General features: G+C 36.4%; 1 protein-coding gene across 1 annotated transcript in view; it reads left to right on the top strand.

Moving 5' to 3' along the window:
- The first annotated feature begins 407 nt into the window (after positions 1 to 407).
- LOC113236049 (ubiquitin carboxyl-terminal hydrolase 5) overlaps positions 408 to 22,624 on the top strand; it is a 23,461-nt gene continuing 1,244 nt past the window's right edge. The window contains exons 1-15 of the mRNA XM_026472041.1: positions 408 to 583; positions 4,178 to 4,303; positions 5,609 to 5,794; positions 7,935 to 8,041; positions 9,208 to 9,373; positions 11,999 to 12,166; positions 13,856 to 14,017; positions 14,539 to 14,642; positions 15,508 to 15,688; positions 18,252 to 18,463; positions 18,722 to 18,844; positions 18,949 to 19,063; positions 19,142 to 19,252; positions 19,423 to 19,570; positions 19,704 to 19,928. Coding sequence (XP_026327826.1) covers positions 479 to 583; positions 4,178 to 4,303; positions 5,609 to 5,794; positions 7,935 to 8,041; positions 9,208 to 9,373; positions 11,999 to 12,166; positions 13,856 to 14,017; positions 14,539 to 14,642; positions 15,508 to 15,688; positions 18,252 to 18,463; positions 18,722 to 18,844; positions 18,949 to 19,063; positions 19,142 to 19,252; positions 19,423 to 19,570; positions 19,704 to 19,928 — 2,239 coding nt within the window. The 5' untranslated portion in view covers positions 408 to 478. The remainder of the gene's footprint in view (positions 584 to 4,177; positions 4,304 to 5,608; positions 5,795 to 7,934; positions 8,042 to 9,207; positions 9,374 to 11,998; positions 12,167 to 13,855; positions 14,018 to 14,538; positions 14,643 to 15,507; positions 15,689 to 18,251; positions 18,464 to 18,721; positions 18,845 to 18,948; positions 19,064 to 19,141; positions 19,253 to 19,422; positions 19,571 to 19,703; positions 19,929 to 22,624) is intronic.

Here is a 22,624-nt window from a genome sequence, read left to right as displayed (position 1 = left end):
TACCATACCAAAAAGCCATACATTTCTTGGCTTTTATTATAGTTGTTGCATGACATTGGCATTTAATTCCTTCTTCGCTTTATATTAACAAATGAAAGTATTTACCTATTAAGTACAGGGTCAAGAGCACGTCAAGCTTGACACTTAAGATTTAAATCCAACTTTATGCCGCTTATGATAAGAACAGTCCAAAATACTATTAATATAAAGTATTTAAATTTGAAATAAAGATATAAATATTAGTATTATGTATATGTAATCAGAATCAATTAAAACTAAGCCATTGAAGAAGTTTGGGTCTTCTATGGTGCTAATGTCTTATTATTATGTGAACGCGTGGATTGCTGATCCTTAATTATATCGACAATTTTTAAATCGAGGGCCCATCACTAAACATATTTTTGGAACGACGCCGGAGACATTTTTCGATCCAAAGGACATTTTCAAATTATATATTTGTCGTTCTAAAACTACAACAATGGCGAATACAGATCTGTTAACACCGCATTTGCCCAAAATCAAAATACCTGCACCGAACCAGTTGATTTACAAGGATGAATGTGTTTATTCTTTTGACAATCCGGTGAGTCTGCGTTTTTTCTAACCTCAACTTTTGTTTTCTATTACCCTGGTACAAGTAAAACATATTATACGCCACTATTTAACAATTTAGGAAATTGACTGTATAATTTTTTCAATAAACTTAATGGCTAGAAGTTTTAATATTAAGGTTTTTTGTAATGTTTATCTATCCTTTGTCTAAAAGTGAAGCTAATGTAATAAAGGGCTTTGCTCCGACGATAAAGATAGGTAGATGAGCTTTATTGGAATTTGTTGTAAATGACAATTGGCCAGCATAAATTGAGCTCTATGCATAAAAAGTCTTTTTACACATATGGGTCTTGCTAAATGTGATTACTTTTACAAGTACCTTTGCACCAAATAAATTCGATACACAAACTTATATTCTAATTAACCTATATGTTTAATGCTGTTTAACAGTTCTAACAAGGTTGTTTATATATTATGCCAAGTTTCAAGTCTCTAATTTTGTACATTTTTATTTAATAAAAAAATATCTATATAATAATTAAATGAATGTCTAATACAGCTACAGGGGAGAAGATGGCTATAAAAAGTAACTAACACATATCAAATACAAAGCCTGTTGTAATTGTAAATCATATATATAATTGTATTATCGTGTAATGGCCCAAAATGATAACTTGATTATTTAATCCTGATGTGTCTGTAAAAATTTCAGCAAGAATTTTTTTAAATTTTAATTTCTTTTTTAAAATGTAGGTTGAGAACACATCTGCACTTTATGTACACTGTCTGACTTTAAGACACTACTATATTAAAATTGTTAGGGAGGTCTTGCATAATGAGTTTTCAATGGAAAGTTCAACTTCTTATTCATAATAAAATTTAACGCATTCGGAATGTGCAGTAAGTCAGAAATGAAATATTCTGGTTTGAGCACAATGCCTGAAAAATAGCCATATAATTTTCATTATAATATAATATGTGCTAGTACAAACAAATAAAAACATAAGTATAATAAAATAAGTGTGCACACCCATGTACATGTTACACCTGGTTTAGTCTGTCAAAGTGCAGTGCAGTGAGTGAATATTATAAAATACCTTCAATACTTGTATGCCTACTGTTTGGCCAGACACAGTGAAACTATATTTATTTTGTACTGACACTGACAAGGCTTCTATATAACCTGTATTTTGACAAATAAATGACTTACTATTATTATTAAAAGTAAAAAGTATTGAATAACAAACAATTGATACCTGTGCACTTAACACATTAATAAGACACTGTAATTTATTAAAAAAAAACTAACTTGCTAAAGGTAAACACTTATCACTATTCCAATTGAATAAATGGGAGTATTAGTTTACAACTGTATTCCCTCTAACCCAATTGACAAATCTTTAGAATTCCCGACAAAATTCATTAAACAGGTACTACAGCATTGTCCTTAAAATATTTAGTGTTCATGAAATTTTTAACGGCTTGATAAATGTTTGCTATAACATTAAATAAGGATGTCCTCAAACCATTCACAGAGTATGCGCAAAATATCAATGAGACAAATGTATCAAACATCACTGGAGTCCAAAATAATATATTATAGAGCAACTCTCTGCTTACATAGGTCTTTAAGCTTGGCCTATTAAGGTTCATTGTTTGTATTTTAGTCAGAATAATAGTAGACAATGTAATTGGTACGAAATAACTAACAACGGCCAAGAAAAACATGTAAAGAAGAAGATTTTTGTTCTCCAAATAACACAACCTCATGCATTTCTGATTAAATTTAGATCTACGAAACAACAATGGACTCGTTATATTCATGCTCATTATTGTATTATTTTTCAAATTTGCCACAATTTTGTATACATTGTTGATAACTTTATTTAATTGTTCTGAGTTATTATTTTTATTTACTTCGAATTCAAATGCTTCCAAATAGTTTGTCGATGTGGGTATATATTTACGAATTTCTAGTGTAAAATTTGTATAATTTTGTAAACAAGTTTCATTACTAACATCCAGCATAGCCATGCAAGAATCACTCTCAATGCGTAATTCACTCAATGGCATTAATTTTTCTTTTAAATTTACTGGATACATTGATAACACCATTAATATGGGTACAATCCATTGTAGTCCAACAACTATTATAGAAAAATACTTTTTCCAAAACAAAAATAAGCTTTTAATTTTGATTTTGCTTTCAACATTTTGTGAACCAACTTCCCGAACGGTGTTTTCTTCATTTTTCGCTTTTTCGTCTTGTAACATTTTATAATGCATATAGTTATCAATTAACAAACTTAAAAAGCTATTCACCAATGCTACAATAAGAGGTCCATATCCCATCAAAACAGCTTTAAAGTCACAATTCATACTATCTTGTCTTGATCTCAAGATATTACCAGATTTTTCCAAAACCTCATCTGTATTCATATTCACTGGACTAATTTCGGAAATGGCTCGAATCACAAAAGCTATCCCAACACATGTCAATAGCAGATTTTCTGAAAGCAACACTATTGAAAAGGATTCACTTTTCTTCAATACTCTTCTTAAATTCAACAAACTTAGAGCAAACCCGCTGAAAATTAAGAATGTTCCTAGATACACGTCTGGCGTCGACAACATTTTGTGCGCCTTTACAGAATGGGTTTTGATGATATTTTACTGTTAGTACCCCTATGATTTCGCATCCGCGCCAGTCGCTTCGTGCGTGATATGGACTTTTATCTGTATGCAAATTATAGGGGCACTTTTTAAGTCTTAAGTAAAATTAAAGTACAATTTTTTAGAAGCAAATAAAAATAACGTTTAAAGTAGAAAAGGAACTAGAATTTGAATTATTAGTACATTTTGGCGACTAATTTCATCTAAAGAGCAAACCTGTGCCCGGGAATGAATATACTTCTTTATAATAATAAATTATTTAATAAAGAATAACAATGACATTACAATTTACAAACAAAAAATGTTAGTTGTACAAGAAGAGAACAAATGCCATTTACAAATGATCCCTGAACTCCTGAACTAGGATATCCTGTATCTTAGAAGTTAGTGGTTCAATTTATAACGAGTATCTATTTTTTAGGAAAGAACTTATCTATATTAAAAGAATAGACCTACAATTGTAGTCTTATGGTATGTTAAGGCATTATGGATTCAATGGATTTGGACAGAATGTTTTTTCTCTCGATTGCTTTATCCCTAAAGCAATTGAAAAATTCAATTAAAATTAAATTAAACTTTTAAAAATTAAATTATATCACAGATGTCTCACAGATGGCGCTACGGCAAAATCGTTAAAAAATTAAAACAAACATTTGCAACAAGCACGTAGAAAAATTCGTAAGGTACACTGGTTCGTTCCGTGGCTCAAGTGGCATAGCGCCAGACACGGTTTGCTAGAAGACATTGGTTCGAATCCAATAATTTTTTCTGTGGTCGATCCTTATATTAATAATTAAATTATATTATTTTGTTTATCTACAAATTAAATTAACCTGAGTTTACTTTGTTTTTTTTTGCTTAAACTTAGTCAAAATTGGTTTTATAAAGCGCAGCCTTAGTCTCTCTGAGTAATTGGAAATAAGCACAAGTTTGAAAGAAACATTCGTTTCAGGAGTCGGAAACAGGCCTATACGTGTCCCTGACGTCGTTCCTCGGCTTCGGACGCAACTACGTGGAGCAGTACTTTCAAAAGACCGGCAACGCTGTCTACCTACACATACGCAGAGAAAAAAAACCCGTACGAATTAACTGTATTTAATTGGTTGAGTTAGGGCGCGTTCCCACTATATCGTCACGTTTTATTATCGTTGGACGACTGTCGTGTCTAGCCTGTTCCCATATCACGACTATCTGTCGTGGACGATTTTTTATCGTTTAACGACTGTCGTGACTAGCTCTTCCCACTAGATCGTGACGACAATAGGAGCTGCGACAATCTGTCGTCACGTTTTTATCGTGGCGTTTTTTTATCGTCTGACGACTGTCGTTCTAGCTGTTGACGACAGTTTGTCGTTGTAACGATAAAAAATCGTGAACGACAGTTAATCGTGTCGTGCTATATGTGAACAACTTCATTTAAATATACAAGCCACAACACTGTAAACTGCACGATAATCTGTCGTCACGACATAGTGGGAACGCGCCCTTACAGATTCTGACCAAAATTTATACATACACTTAAACACCAAAATTATCTATGGATCATGGTATTTTTTTTATATTTGATTAAATAAAAATAAAAATGTCTATAATAAATTTATTAAATTATTTATTTATTTATTAAATTATTCAATTAACAAAAAACCAATGGAGTTAATTTTTTTTTTTAAAAACCCGATTTTCAATAATTGGCAAAAACGTGCTTGATCCCTAGACACTTTTGATTAGTATTTGACTTCTCTTATTTTTAAACATCATCGCTTAAAGTATCTAGTTTGTAAGCAATATCGATATCTAGAAAAACGTACGTCATCGAGAACATCGTATATTGCGAAAGTTCCTTTAAAACGCATAGTAACGATTATGAGCGCTCGCTATCAAACATTTAATTTATGTTAATTTTTTATGAAAAATACTGATAAACATAACATTAAGTCGAGAAATAAAAGTAAACTGACTTCTTGACAAATTCGCGATGTAAAAACTGTAATGAAAAAAAAATACGTTAGTTACTAAAAGTTATTATAATAAAGCTTCTGCGTACTGATGACAAAAATCTATGGTAACCCGCTCTTCAGCTCTTGCAGGTTGTCTTTATCTATCATATTTACAAAGGTGTAAAGTAAATAACTCTAGGGGCTGCCACCTAGAGCTTTTTTACTAATTCTTTTCAGAGGCCGTAGGAATGATTAGTCGAGTTTAATCAATGTAACGATATCAAGTTTAATTTGCTTACTTATGAAATAAATATTATTAGAGTTTCAATTGTAGAACTTGTTTTCACCCACTGGCTCGCTATCGTTACTAATCGGTATACCCCGTATCTATACCCCAGCTTTCTAGTTAACGGCATATTAGCGACAACATAGTGATAATTTTCTAGATGCCAGAACCAGAAAAAACCGGGGATGGCCCAGAAAAGAAGATCACCCGGCTGGCGATCGGTGTGGAGGGCGGCTTCGACCCCGACTATGGCAAGCCTAAATACACTTACGTCGACCATTACACAATCGTGTTGCTGCCCGGCTTCCACACTTACAACTGGCCAGATACGGCCTTGCCGGAACAGGTGATTATTTACAGAATACATTTTTTGTTGTTTTAAATACAGTAAAGAACACAAATAGGAATTATAGACTTGTTTCAGGCACATTTGCCTTTGGTTTTATTGAGAAGGATATGATTTTTCATATGTGTTGAGGCATCGGTCTTTGTATGAATAAATCAAACTAGCGGAGTGTTTTCACAAAAGTTAGATCATGATAGTTAAAAAATTCATGGTATTCAATCAAAATTAAAAAATATGATCTTTTGTTTTTGCAAGATAAGGATTTTTTTATTGCCTTTGGTTTTATTGAGAAGGATATGATTATAGCCATATGTAGGTTGAGGCAACGGTCTTTGTATGGATAAATCAAACTAGCGGAGTATTTTCAGAAGAATTCAATCAAAATAAAAAATTATATGATCTTTTGTTTTTGCAAGATAAGGTTATTTTTTAATATTATTAATATCAATATTTTTTTAGAGATGAAACGGATAGTGATTTGGCCGAATACCGGATATCCGGTGAGAAACTAGGCCGGATAACCGGATAGCCAGCGGCCCGATATTTGGCTCACTATCGCAAAAATGTCCCGTACGGTTTACAGCGCGCATCGTCATGATTGATTGATTAGTTAATGATTGCACTTTCACATTGACGATTGGATTTGTTGTGGTCTCTGGTTTTTTTAATAAGATAAATTTATTCGATAATACAAACAAATACACAACACAAAAATGTCAACAGTAAGAAACATCGCCAATATGGTAATATTTTAATACCAGTGCTGTTTCTCTGCTGTGTAGAATGCAAACTTCTCGTGGTGGAGATGGAAAAAAAAATGATATAACTGCTTTTTTCCTTCATTAGAATTCATTCGAAATTAAATTTGTAGTTGTTATTTTATAAGTATGAAATAAACCTAAGAAGTATTTCCTCTGGGCGAGAAACTGACCAAGTCCGTATAAGTCTCTGAAAGGAGAGATACACCAGGGTATCATCCATTCCGCTGTCGGAGCACCTCCCTCCTGTACATAATCTACTTTAGCAAACTTGGAAGTCTCTAAATAGATTGCGGACCCAAGTCGGCCGAAGCAAGAAGAGCATGCGCAGGTAGGTTATAGCTGGGAGAGCGCATGTATTTGTGGTGTGTCTCCCCAGACTATGGCACATCTTGTCCTGCGTGCCCCTACGCTTGCACATGCGAGGACCTGTACAAAGCTATTGATAATGCTGTGTCAGTCGCTGTACTAGTCCTCACAAATATAAACGTCAGAGATGACACGCTGAGAAGATGAAGATATACCTAAGCCTAGCACTTGATACGTTCGTTACTCTTTTGTTTCAGTTTCATGTCATTAATTTGTTGTGTGTGATCTAACTAATCTAAAATGGTATAGTTTTGCCGAAAATAAAAAAAATCCTAAATTTTCTTACACTTTTCATTATTCATCTTTTCATCATTGTCGGTACACATTGTTTATACGAAAAAAGAAGATCGATTATTATTTGAAAACAGTTCGAATCAATCGTGATCTCGATCCTTTCATTTGGTGGTCTGGTAATATTAATAAGTGCCGAAATTTATCAAAGTTTGCAACAGTATTTAGCGAAAAGCTGTCCTGTGAAGCTGGTCTTGTTTATGAAAATAAACTGAACCGACTTTTACCACTTAATGCAGAAAAACTGGTCTTCATTCACCATAATTTGCGTTTATTGAAATTTGAGTACTAAATTTACAGTTTACTTTATAATTCTTTTCTGATACAAGTAATAAAGTGTAGTTGCTATTTGTCCTATTACTGTCCTCTTTAATCAATAAATAAATTTATTAGTCCTAATGATTCTGAATTTTTCTCAGTATAGGATATCCGGTATCCGGCCGGATATTGTTCTACCGGCGGAATAAGCGGGATATCGGATATCCATTTCATCTCTTTTTATACATTGATTTTCATAATAATTGTGATTATGCTGGGAAATAAACTTCAACCAATTTTTTTTAATTTTAATTAAGCACGTCGAGTTCTTAGATTTTCGAGATTGTTACAGATAGGAAATGAAACTATTTTTTCGAATTTAAATCGCGTATATTTGTTTGTTTGAATAAACAAATATATGTCATTTAAATTGGAAAAATTCATTTCCATTTTTAATTAAATAGATCAGGAAATCCGCGCAAGCCGTTATCGACGCGGAGTCACCGTTCAAAATAGCTGAAATGGCCGCTCTGCATGGCACTTGGGACGGTGAGAAGCGAGAAGTATCTGTGTGAGTACATAATTTTTTATTACACTACAATGGTAGGGTCTAGAACCTGCTTTATGGTATGGTGTGATGGGCTGGTGCCCGCAACTCAACTTCTATTTTAAATTTAATATTTATTTTTAAAGCTACATCACGTCACATTACAATGACGACTTCGGTGGCCTAACTACCTCCGTGACCGAACGGTTACCATGCCGGACTGCCACGCAGAGGTCCCAGGTTCGATTCCCGGGCCGGGAGAAATAGTTGTATGGCCTACAATTATTTCTCTCGTGAGTTTGGGTGTAATTTGTGGTTGTATATGCGTGTCCATGGCACCCGCGACACAGGGTTTCCCTAGTGCGGGGCTATGTTGAGTGTGTGCGTTATTTATTTATTATTTGGCCGCATCGCGCATATAACCAGAAATAGAGACGAAATGTCATTTGTTCAGTTGTTGGCGCACTATAGTATATAGTAAATAATACACTATTTCAGTTTTCTAATTTGTGATTTCAGTGCAAACGAGAGTTGATATTTAGAAGTGATGTAAGGCCCATATGCTTGATGAGTTACCAGGGGTGGATGGCCCTTATTTCGTCTCTATTTCTGGTTATATACTCGATTGTGGGCTAAGGGATGAGATCAATTTGGGAAATTAATGTCTCTAAATTGGTTCTGGCGTGGGTATTCAATCATACACAGCACCAGTGTTAGTTCCGTTGCTCTGGTACTCATAGTACAGGTATTATATAGGTAATGGCACAGTCGGCCGGAGTCAGGGATTCAGGTTCAATTATTATACGTTCTGTTGACTGCATACGGTGGTTGTGTCACACTGCCAATTTGATAGCGTTTCATGAGATTTGGCGTATAACATCTCGTTTCTGTTTTACCGGCAAATCTGCTGACACGTCTTCAGAAGTCCAAGAAACTCCTCCTCCTCCAAGAAAACGACTAAATACTTTTAGTTTTTATATTGCACTTCCTAGAACACCAGACCGGAACAAATTTAAAAAAGTTCTTTTTTACCAAATTGGTCTTACCGGGAATCGAATTCGGGATTTCCGCATTCAGCGCCTGCAGTGCAAACCGTTAGGCTACATAGGTTGTCAAATACAGCTGATCTTCGTTAAAACTGACTAGCTTACGTTTGTTTTCACTGGTTATATGTTGTTGTTATTTTGCAGGCACGCAGTGAATCTAAAGCAGTTGGACAACGGCGTGAAGATCCCTCCGTCCGGCTGGAAGTGCACCAAGTGCGACCTCACCACCAATCTATGGCTGAACCTGACCGATGGCTCCATCCTTTGTGGACGGCGGTTCTTCGACGGTTCGGGGGGAAATGATCATGCCGTCAGTATACCTAATTTATGAAACAACTTTCTGTATATTATTCTTTTTAGCTTTTGCTACATCATCACGCCTGTCTCCCATTGGTGTAAGCAGAGACATTGAACTTCCACACGACAAATCACTTTCGCTTGCTTCACTCACGTCAGTCACTTCACACTTGCCTGTTTATTGTTGGCACATTTAGCCAAAGCTTTTTTTAAGGACATTCCCAATCTTATCGAGATTGTACATCGAAGTACGCTCAACACGTTTCCGCCCACATTAGCTTTTTAACCGACTTGAAAATGGAGGAGGTTCTCAATTCGACTGTTTTTTTTTGTGTGTATTCCACCTCTAAGGGTGGCAGACTAGGGGTTGAATCCAGTTTCCCGCACTTTCCGGTAACCGATTTCAATAAAACTTGGCAAATAGATGTAATTCCACGAACTTTGGAGGTCGGGTTTTTTTTATTATAAAAAAGTTATTATTATAATTATTAATATAAAGATAAAGATTAATACACAGAACACTTAGAAAAAAATCCTTCAATCCGGCCGGATTCGAACCGACGTCTTCTAGGAAACACTGTCAGACGCTATGCCAACTAAGCCACGGAACGAGCCAGCGGACCTCACAAATTTTTCTATGTGCTTGTCGTATATTGCTTATATGTATATCTATGTTGACATAGTTTGCTGGAAGACGTCGGTTCGAATCCGGATCGAAGGAATTTTTTTCGAAGTGTTCGTTCTTGGTATTAATAATTATAACAAACTAGTGGAGTAATTTTACATAAAAAATAATTGAATATTAATTCAATAAAAATTTAAGTTATTATTATTTAGCTTTTTTACTTATCAAAGAAAAACAAAATAAACAAGTCTTTTAATACCAACATAACAGTATAAAGAACACTACCTTCAAAACCGGTTTCGAATACTGCGACTGCAATTATTTTAAACTACAGTAGCTCGATCTTACATATCGACAGTGAGCTGGCATGCAAAGTGAAGTACTTTAATTTCCAAGTTTATATTTTTTTTATTAGTTATTGTTTATTTCACTTCAGTTTCAAAAATTTAATTTTACAGGTGAAGAAAAAAATTGTTTGAGTCATTTATATAGAACCTGGTTTATTAATTAAAAATGCGTAGTTTTTAAATATTTTTATTACACATAATATGTATGTACACTGCGTATTTTTAAATGACGGTCCACGGTCACGAGTTGACTCGGAGCGTGCAACCGTTCCGAAATATCGGGAAAATAAAAAGAAGTCATACCGTGGTAAGAAACCTGATATTAGTGATAATCATTTAGTGAATAACCACAAAAGTCTTAAAATCTATTTTACGTAATTTTTATTTAATAAACCGGATGCTTTATAAATGACGCCAACAATTTTTTTTCTTCATCCTGTAAAGTTCTCAAAATTGAGATAGTACGTGTTGCCAGTGCACAGTCGATGCAACAATTTACAATGAAGACATACAGAAAAATACTGCCCTGCTTAGCATAACTAACTTAATAGACCTTTTTAGAGAAATTGAGTTATTAACATATTAGGGATCAGTAGAACGAGATTTACAATCAGCGTAGTTGACATTTTTTTATTTTTTTAGGTTACAATAAAACTTTAGGAAAATTACCAAAATTACTGAAGCTGTGGTAGCCTAAAGGTTTGACCTACTGCCTCTTAAGCAGAGGGTTGTGGGTTCGACCCCAAACTCGCACTGAGTTTCTCTGAATTTATATGCCAAAATTTAATTTGAAATTTACTATGAGCTTTTCGGTGAAGGAAAACATCGTGATGAAACCTGCACGTTGAAGAAGGTTCACAACTCAACTCACGGAAAACGTGTGAAGTCCCCAACCCGCATTGGGCCAGCGTGGCGGACTATGACCTAAACCTCGTCTGAAAGGCGACCCGTGCCCCAGCAGTGGGACGTATAAATGAGTTGATTATGAAAATTACCGAAATGCAAATGCGTTAGTTACACAGCGTTAGTTAGTTAGACAACGAGGGCAGAATAATAGAGTTGCAACGAATATTCGGCTACTATTCGGTATTCGGTATATTCGACCGAATACTTAAAAACTAAAGGAAGAAATAAAAAGACAGATATTTAATGAATGCTGAACATACATTGTAAATTCGCGAAAGCACAATGTTTCACTTTATCTAAAAGATGTAAATGTAAAAAAGGAAAAAGGAAATTAACATTATTAAGTTATTTTCTAAGAGACCGAAAAAGGTAACATATGAAATTAAAACTAGCTACTTAATATGTAGTTTACTCGTAACTAGTTAAAAGCCAACAAATTCAAAGTACTCATTATTTAAAAAAAGTACTTATTATTTGCAAAACCTAAACAAAATTAAATTTTTGAAACTGAAGTGAAATAAACAATAACTAATAAAAAAAATATAAACTTGGAAATTAAAGTACTTCCCTTTTCTGTTTAATTATATAAAATTATTATCATAAGTGAAATTAACAAGTGGTATTTTTCATGCCAATTTTAAAATATCGGCCACGCTCTTGGCCGGATTTTCGGACTAAGACCGAATATACTATTCGTTGCGACTCTAAACATAGTTTTGAAATAATACGAACATAAGAATACTAGATATTCGTTTAACAGGTGGAACATTTCCGCGAGACTGGCTATCCGCTGGCAGTGAAGCTGGGCACCATCACCGCGGACGGCAAGGGCGACGTATTCTCGTACGCAGAAGACGACATGGTCGAAGACCCCTTCCTGGCGGACCACCTCAAGCACTTCGGAATTAATGTGCAGCAACTACAAAAGGTGAGGATTAGTAGAAAGATTAGTAGAGTTATTAGTCATAAACAGATTCAACGTTATTAAATTTTATAATTCAAATATGGTCTTGACCCCGTACCTATTTGCTTAAAAACTAAAGCTTTAATATTAGGTTTATTGAATATCTCAATGTTTCACTATCATGATATTCAATTATTTATTGTTAAATCCCTTCTGGTTGATTGAAGAAAAGCTGTCATAGATTTCTCATAGATGGCCCTGCAAATATCTGCAACAAACACGTAGAAAAATACGTAAGGTCTGCTCAGTATCTCATGTATAGGAAAGTCGGGCATGGTATGCTGAAGGATTTTGTCGTAGTGTTCGATCTTTGTATTAATAATTGGATGTAGTTAACCAAAAAGGATCCAAGCCACAAAATTATCAAAAAAATGAGTTATGTGTGTGTACAAAACGGTTTCTAAATCCTAACTCTTAGATCATCCAAAACAATCCAACATACAAACGTATAATTATCTCTGGATTTACATGACATAACAAGTTTTCAAAATAAAACAAGAGTGAGAAACACTATTAAACTTAAAACTGCCATACTTCGAAAGTGACTAGATGTGGATTGGATCCTTTTTGTTTAACTACGTCCAATTATGACTTAAACTTCAAATTCAATTCTGTGCCACTTGCAATAAGAACGATCCAATGTGCATAGTGTTAAGCTTGATGTGCTCTTATAGTAAACATTACAAAACGGGGATCAACGCGATGAAACAATTTAATAGGTATTTACACACTTACCTATTATTAGTACCAGTAACTGCCAACTTCCCTATTTCTGCCGCCAAGCAGTAATGTCAGCATTACTGTGTTCCGGTTTTGAAGGGTAGGGGTGCTGGTGAAATTACAGGCACATGGGACTTGACAACTTATGTCACAGGGTGACAGGCGCAGTGGCAGTCCCCCCAGGTCTTTGCGATTTAAAGCTTGTGAGTGGCACTGCAGCTGTTATGGATAGGCGTGTAGCTACCGTCAGGCGCACGACTTGTTCGTCCTGTCACTTGATATTATAAAAAAATAAAAAATTTAGTAGCAGTAGAACTCGTTATGAAAGAGTTCGTCCAGAGACGTTGTGCCTTGTTAGAAAGTTGTTGAAAGATATAAATAAATAAGAAGGTAACAACCTTCTTATTTATTAACTGCCTCTGTGGCCTAACGGTTACCATGCCGGACTGCCACGCAGAGGTCCCAGGTTCGATTCCCGGGCCGGGAGAAATATTTGTATGACCTACATTTGTTTCTCTCGTGAGTTTGGGTGTAATTCGTGGTTGTCTATATGTGTGTCCATGGCACCCGCGACACAGGGTTTCCCTAGTGCGGGGCTATGTTGAGTGTGTGTGTTATTATTATTTATATCTTTTTTTATTTATTTTGTACTTCATTTTATTTTGATTGTAATTGCATTAAATATTCTAGTGTATGATCCATATTGGTCGAAATAAATTATTTATTCTTATTATCTATTCCTGCCGCCAAGCAGTAAATTATGATTCACATTAGACCGTGCCGACGCATCCGAGACTCGTACGTGCCGCACGATCTTAAACTAGACTGAGTTGGTCAGTAGGACGCGGTCTACGCTCGAATACGAACGTTGTGTTTTATCATATTATTTATATATATATATATAGTAACTGAAATGGACCATTTATATTCCAGACGGACAAGTCAATGGTGGAGTTAGAACTTGAGCTGAACCAACGCACTGGCGAGTGGAACACCCTGCAAGAATCTGGTAGCGACCTTCGGCCTCTCTATGGCCCCGCACTCACCGGACTCAATAACCTTGGCAACTCTTGCTATATCAACAGTGTGGTACAGGTAAGGTTCAAACTCGACATCCAGATAGAACGAAAAGACGAGACCGGATATTTGTAGACATCGAGTATATAACCAGAAATGGAGACGATATGTTTAATTTGTCTGAAAACTATTCTGCCAAATCATTACGGTGACAACTGCGCTCCGATTGGCTGACCCAAATTCCCCGTCAATTGTTTCACTTTAAATCGACCAGTTTAACTTGAGCTTTTCTATAATGGACGAAAATTGAATTTGTTTTGCAATTAGATGTTTTGCTTTTTTTCCCACATCACTTAATGGAACAGCCTATGGGGGACTGTGTGTGTCTGTACAATATACATTTTTTAAATGGCTTTAATTTCGTTTGTAAAAAAAATTATTCTGAAATAAAACCAGTCTCCCGTCTCTCGACCCGAGCAAAATGAACCGTATTTGTATGGGAAAAATTTTAATTCAGGCTGGCTAGTATCGACTCTTAACTGTTCTGTATCGGAGGTTTTTTAAATTTTAATTTAAGTCTTATATTTATTTGTGTGCAGGTGCTGTTCCGAATGCCAGATTTTGTGCGGCGGTTTGTTGAAGGCGCACCCGACATTTTCTCCACTTTCCCCGAAGACCCCGTCAATGATTTCAATGTACAGACGTGAGTTATAAATCATTACATTCATACAGATTATTTATTAACTTGGTGTTAATATACAGAACAATTTTTGTATTTATTTACTTTATTGCACACGAAACAGTACAAATGACGGACTTAATGCTAATAGTCATTCCCTGCCAGTGAACCGAAGATCAGGGCCCAGAATGACAAACGCTGCTTAACATGACAAGCTAAGATTAATAACAGATTGGATCAAAGTTTCTGAATAATTATGACACAAAATTTACAAACTTTTAAAAAAAGTACAGAGTACTAAAAAAACTGACCTCAAAAATCATTAATCATTAGTTTGCCTTCCTTAGAGGTGGAATATTTTCTTCAAATTTAAATGGGACCTCTTCTGACGTATCTTCTTTCCATCGTGTATATAACCAGAAATACAGACAAATTGTCATTTAATTTGTTTGAAAACTATTCTGCCAAATCATTACGGTGACAACTGCGCTCCTATTGACCAGCACGAATTCGAAACAATTGGCGGGTGTCATCAATTGTTTCACTTCAAATCGACCAGTTTAACTTGAGCTTTGTTATAATGGACGAAAACTGAAAAATTACATATTTAATTACCAATAAAATGTGATTATGTTTGTTTTGTAATTACATGTTTTGCTGGTTTTCCCACAGCACCGAATAGAACAGCCCCCATTGTTAGAGATTTTATCTTTATTATTATTAATATAATGTGACAAATAATTTATGAATTTTGTGTACTCCTTAATGGGATATATATTAGAAATTAAATTAATTATTTAAGTTTTTGTGAATGCGTAACACGTATTCTGTGGGTGTAGGCACCTTATGAAATAAATTAAAATATAAAAAACTTTTTTATGTGTTCTAGTGCAAAATTAGGCGTAGGTCTCCTGTCAGGACGCTACTCGTATTTGGACGAGGATGGATCGCAGGCAGGTGTATCGCCGCACATGTACCGCAACCTTGTGGGTCGGGACCACCCCGAGTTCATGACCAAGCGACAGCAGGACGCTCATGAGTTCTATCTACACATTCTTCTTTTGCTTGAGGTAAGTACTACAGTTTATAGTACATATCATCATCGACCATCGGTATTCGCAAATCTAGAAAACTCGGACCCACTTCGGGTGTCGCTTGTGCAAGTCCAATTCGAATCCGAGGAAATACGAATATCGCTTGTACGCCCAGTGATAAAATGATCCCTGTAACATTTCGGATCGTCATTTCTTGGATTCGGAACTGGGGGTCTACTCTCGATCTCCGTCCGAAACAATTACCGCCAAATAAGCAATACTTTACCAAATGAAAAGACGCGTGATGCGAATGAAGCTTCATTCTTGATACTTGTCTTTTAATTTTGTCGAATATTACTTATTTGACAGTAATTGTTTCGGACGGATGTCGGACGGAGATCGAGAGTAGACCCCCAGATACGAACCGGACGTAGTGTGCAAATGCGCTAAGGGTTTAAAGTAGAAGTTCCCAAACATTTTGTCTCTTAGACCATGTGCATCTTTTGTTTTTGATTTCTGTAGACCCCTGGTTTTCTAATATCAGATTTTTTTACAAATTCATTAACTTCAGATGTCTTTACTGACACTGTACTACTCACATCTCGAACTAATGTCAAAAATAGCATTTCAAAAAATGCTGCAAAATTTCTTTGTCATTTTTCATGTCAATAACATTAAAGATACATCTAACTTACTCTTTACATTAGATATTAAAGAATTCTACTATACTATAATTAATATTAACTTACAGTAGATTAGAAAACGAATAGATTTCTTTTGACGCAGGGTTTTGGTTTGACAAGATAGAATAACTTTACCTGTTCAGTGAGAAACTTCATAAAAGAACATTTTGTACAGTCAACAGCGATCCCGATTTGTTAACATCTGTCTTTTTTGAAGATGGAATAAAATGACATTTGTAGGGCTGCCTGTTTTCACAAAATTTTAAATAGTTATGTAGTTGTTGTCGATAGTTTTATCGATAAAACAATCTATATCATAGTTCCAAATACAGTATAATATGTATGTATAAACTTACAATGTAACAAATTTTTTTTTAATAATAATTCAAATGAACTTGTGCTCAGTCATTGGATGAATAATGGGTCTAGGATGATTCAAATGAAAGAAGTTGGGCTATTTATTCCATAAGCGTGACCGATATTCAGTCGATAGTCAATAGAATATTTATCAACTGCAATCAGTAGCCGATGCTCGCAAGTGGGCAGCAACACTTTAACGTAAGGAGTTGCCATTTTACTCTATCTTCAAAAAAGCTGGACTATGGTTGTCTTTGATAAAAACTACAATAAAACTTGTCGTGACTTTTGACGACCTCAATGGTCGAATGGCTTGTACACCGGTTTTCATGGTGTCGCCGTTTCTAAGGTCCCGCGTTCGATTGCCGACCGGGTCAATGTAGAAAAACTAACTTTTCTACAATTGTCTCGGATCTCAATGTTTGTGACATCGTCGTTGTTTCCGATTTCCAGTCAAGTGCTTTAGTCACCTACTTACTTTGGGACCAGAGCAACGTACGTGATGTTTTCTAATATTTGTTTGTTTTATTATTATTATTTATAAAAAAAATAAGACAATTTCGAGTTGCAAGTATTTTAAATTTTCGTGCATCTAACAATGCCTTTGTCACATTTTCGGCTTCCAAATGAAGCGCTCTTCAAGAGTTAAGACAGTCATTTTAGGTCGAACCTTTAACAAACAACTCAATGCAACCCGTATCTAACAGTGAAATGTACATAGGTTGATACAGTGACGTGGAAATTAAATATGAAATAATAATAATAATAATAACGCACACACTCAACATAGCCCCGCACTAGGGAAACCCTGTGTCGAGGGGGCCATGGACACACACATAAACAAACACAATTTACACCCAAACTCACGAGAGAAATAAATGTAGGCCATACAAATATTTCTCCCGGCCCGGGAATCGAACCTGGGACCTCTGCGTGGCAGTCCGACATGGTAACCGTTCGGCCATCGAGGCAGTTGAATAGTGAACAATGACGATGAAACGCCGGTGGGCATGGCGTAATGTAGAGTGGGCCGGCCGCCGCTGGAAGCCCCGCCTACTTCGTTAACGCCTCTGGAACCGGGAGTCTTTATTGCTACATACATACATAAGCTCACGCTCTTGTCCCACAGGAGGGGTAGGCAGAGACCGTGGAATGCCACCTTACTCTATATTGACACAACTTTCGAACCTCTTACTAACACCATCAACTCATCAACTACCCTTTTCATACAACTTCTTTTATTCTTAGGAAATGAAACTATTTTTCCGGATTTAAAACGCGTATATTTGTTTTTTCAAATAAACCTTCTTCTTTTATTCTTGTCACTTGGAATCCCAGCCTTTTTAAGGACATCACTTATCTGGTCAATGTAGGTCCTTCTGTGACATCCTCTTAAAACCCTTCCATCCACATTCGCATCATAAATCTGTTTGGAAATTCCTCTTACATCCATCCGCTCTATGTGCCCAACATTCAACCACCACCACCTCAACATTCCTTTCTGTATTCTAGTTGAGCTTTATTGGAGGACGGTTAACAAATTTACATTTGTGTTCTAGCGCCACAGCCGTCACAAACCGAACCCAGCTGACTGCCTGAAGTTCGCCGTTGAAGAACGCGTGCAATGCACCGTGTCCAACTGTGTACGCTACACGGCGCGCGCGGAGCACCACATGCCCCTGCCCGTGCCCGTTGCGGCCGCCACCAACGCCGCAGCCGTTAGGGAGTACGAGCAAAGGCGGGCGACTGCTGAAGCTTGTGGACAGAAGCTGTAAGCTGGAATTACTCACGCTTCAGAACACAAAAAAATAACACACATGTAATTTTGTTTAATTCGAAACTTTGCTCACACGTCACATAGAAATCAGTTTGACGACGGAAATTTGAAATGTCCTAAGAGTAATTGAAATGTCCATTTATTACGCACGAGACATAAACATATTATGTGATTTCTAGTGCTTTCTTTTTTTCTATTGTTTATTTGGTGTTTTTGATAATGTTTATCATTAACGTTTGTTACAACTTGCAGTGACCCGATGCTGGTGGTGCGCCCGCTCATCCCGTTCCAAGCGTGTCTCGAGAGCTTCATGAAGGAGGAGACGATCGAGCAGTTCTTCAGCTCCGCCGTCAACCAAAAGGTCACAGCCACCAAGTAAGGACAACTATATTTAGTGCACTCAACCAAATTCATAATTCGATTTCGTAATTAAAAAAAATAATTTAGTACAACTTTTCATTCTAAGTATTTTTGTGTAGAATCACACGGTTAGCGACGTTCCCAGACTACTTGTTAATCCAGCTCAAGAAATTTACTATTAAGGAGGACTGGACGCCAGCCAAGCTTGACGTCGCCGTCGAAATGCCCTGGGAAGTGAGTTATTGATGTCCATTTTTATAATAAAATATCGAATAATGAATATTAGACGCTACTACGGAAACTTTACTCCAGGTTGATCTAAGCTGCTTGCGAGGCCGAGGTCTGCAGCCCGACGAGAAGCCATTACCCGAGGCCTCTCCCGTCGCCGCTCCTGTTTACAACGAACAACTGCTCTCTCAGCTCGTATGTATCTAAAATGTTAAAATCGTCGGCTTATTGCAAGAAGTCATTAATTGCCATATATTTTATATGGCCGACGAAGTACTCTAAAAAAGTGTTCACGTATATGAGATACAAGTATGTAACGCCATCTATCGTCGAGTAGTAGAACTACATAACTAACTTAATTTCAGCTGGACATGGGATTCCCGGTGGAGGCGTGCAAGAAAGCGTTGTACTACACGAACAACTCTGGCATAGAGGCCGCCTCCAACTGGCTCATGGAGCACATGACCGACTGGGATTTTGATAAGAAATTTGAGCCACCTGGAACGCAATCCGGTAAAAAAAAATCATATATCGAGTGTTTAGAAGAATTCGTCAAGTATCTGTCCTAATTAGATTGCCTCCTTATTTTTTTTTTCTGTTTTAAGAGAGAAATTCCCTGTGATAACTGTATGGTACTCAACTGTAGGTGGTAGTGCAGCGTGTGCAGCGGTAGATGAAGCGAGCGTGGAGCAGATCATGAGCATGGGCTTCACTCGCGCGCAGGCCGGCCGTGCGCTGGCCAACACGCAGGGCGACGTGGGCCGCGCCGTGGACTGGATCTTCAGCCACGCCGACCAGCTGGACGAACCCGACGTCACTGCGCCACCGCCTAAGCCTGATCGCACTCTAGGCTGCCGCGACGGACCCGAGAGTGAGTACACTGCCCCACTTATTTACATAATTATACTCTCCAAATTAGATATCAATTTGTGACCGTCAGGATGGCTGGTCGCTTGTGGCGTCTGACACTGAGTGTATGTTCAAGAATTGCTACCCATTTGCTACCTTTTCTAAATAATTGCTATCTTTGATATATTCTGAGAAATTTAAAAAAATAATTGACTAGCCATTCTGAGATCAGGATGGCTGGTCGCCACTTTGTTCAGCAAGGAGGTAGCAGATTTTCCAGAAGTATGTGTTACAAATAATTGCTACCTATTTGCTTTTCTCGAATTAAAGGCATACGCTTACTATCTACATTAGGTAAAAAAATATAAATATAAATGGCTGGTCTATTATTTTTTTAATTTCTCAGAATATAACGAATTCAACAGTAGTGTTTCGTGCAATATTGTAATTAATGAGGTGCTAGCTTTAATACAGAACAAGCATAATGTCATGACATGTCATGTCATAGTCCATGGACTATGTCAGTTTAATGCTAATATGTATGACGGGTTTTTTGGCTGAAGCAGTGGAGCAGGCTAAGAAATTGCTATATGATTCTCCGGATGGAGGTGTCAAATATATATCGAGAAGAAAAGATAAGGTTGAGCATGATATTGAGGATATAATTAGGCTTATCAAGAATACTAGAACTGATAAATTACCGATATTTGTTGCTAAAGACCTGCACAAGTTGCCTCCGGTAAATTTTGAACATATAGATGTCACACGCCTATTGAAGGATATACTTAACTTGCAGGAACAGTCACGAGATATAAAGGAGAATTGTGCAACATGTAAACAGCTTGAGTTGCTAAAAAGTGAATTTCAGTATAGTAAAAATATCGAACACAACATAACAATTCAAAATGTAGTTGTTATCAAGGACGGGCAATCTAAAAAGTCGTATGCTGAATGTATACCTCAGGATGGAGTATGGAAAAATAAAAAACATGATGAAGAGTGGAAATTAGTCCAATATAGGCGTCATCGAAATAAATTTATTGGTAAAACGGGGAGTGCTACTACGACCCTGAATATGAAGTTTAAAGCGGCCATTGTAAAAGTACCGCTGTTTGTGTCAAAGGTGGATAATTCGGTTTCCGAGAATGACATTGCAGAATACATATTTGAAAAAACTCAACAACGAGTATATTTATCGAAGGTTGACATGAAAAGGGATAGAGGTTATCACTCGTATAAAGTTTTCGTGAATAAATCGAAGCTAAGAGCTTACCTTAATGATAAATTATGGCCCAGTGGTATAACTTTCAGACGTTTTGTTGTGTTTAAAAGCAAATCGGACGGAACTTACAAAATTAGTGATAATAAAATAAGTGTAGTTAAAACAATGACTGATGTGTGTAAAATGATAACGTTTAGTTGTAGGTGCCTAAAACGGTCGATAGACGGAATTAGATCACTTTGCAAAAGTGCGGATATAGTAACTCTGCAGGAGACGTGGCTCCTACCTTTTGACTTACCTCTTCTGAGTACAATTGATAGGGAATTTGGTTGGACTGGTAAGTCAGTGGTGAACGTGTCTCAAGGACTACTTAAGGGAAGACCTCACGGTGGTGTGGGGATCCTGTGGAAAAAATGCGTTCCAGGTGGTTACAGTAATAGAATGTAATAGCGATAGAATTGCGGTAATCGAAAACAATAATTGATGACAAATCGTTTTTGGTGGGTTCCGTCTGAAAGGGTTGTAACCTTAACAACCGTGATCAGGACCACGGCAGTAAAACATTAAACTTCTGGTCCACAAATTTATTTAACGAGAAGTAAAAGTAAAACTGTAAAGAAAAAAAATGTAACATATAAAAGGTAAATGAAGAAAAACAGCACATTAATAAAAAAAAACACTCCCTAACTTAAACCTAAAACTGGTAGATGTTAAATTTAGGCACTTACCCCTTATCGGGTTGTATTTATGTTGAATTACAGATAGACTGTTATTCGCTTATTATGGTCGATACATGATTTACATTGATTGTATTATGATTAAACTTCAAAAGAATTTTAAAAAATTGACAATTTGATTTAGTAGTATCCGCTATCGCAGTCAAGCAAGGAGTGACTGTCGAAAGAAATAAAGTCAGAATGCGAAGGAAATGGAACTATTCAAAATTTTAAATTTGAGTGATGAGTAGAACAAAAAAAACGATACGATACGAATGGAGAGAGGCAATACAAAAAGGTGGGATGACGATGTAAGGAGGTCACACCGTGTCACGTCTATATGCCTACGAATTCATACGATAATATGACAATGTTTACGGAGTGCTTAAGTATGTTATCTGCGGTTGTAGCAGACAATAGTGAAGTACAAGCAGTATATATACTAGGGACTTGAATGCTCATATTAATGAGCCATTTTACCGTGAGTTGATAGATTTTTGAACAGAACAACAATGGATATGTGCAGACATAGACAAAATTGGTCCAGGGGGTCTATTCTCGATCTCCGTCCGAAACAATTACTGCCAAATAAGCAATACTTGACCAAATGAAAAGACGCGTGATGCGAATGAAGCTTCATACTGGATACTTGTCTTTTAATTTTGTCGAGTATTACTTATTTGACAGTAATTGTTTCGGACGGATGTCGAACGGAGATCGAGAGTAGCCCCCCAGGTTCTGATACCTACACATATATCAGTGATGTATATGGGTGTAGGA

Source organism: Hyposmocoma kahamanoa, unplaced genomic scaffold (assembly GCF_003589595.1).
Source record: "Hyposmocoma kahamanoa isolate Upper Pololo Valley unplaced genomic scaffold, ASM358959v1 88, whole genome shotgun sequence".
In the NCBI taxonomy this organism is placed as follows: Eukaryota; Metazoa; Arthropoda; class Insecta; order Lepidoptera; family Cosmopterigidae; genus Hyposmocoma; species Hyposmocoma kahamanoa.
This window is presented reverse-complemented; position numbering and strand designations above follow the sequence as displayed.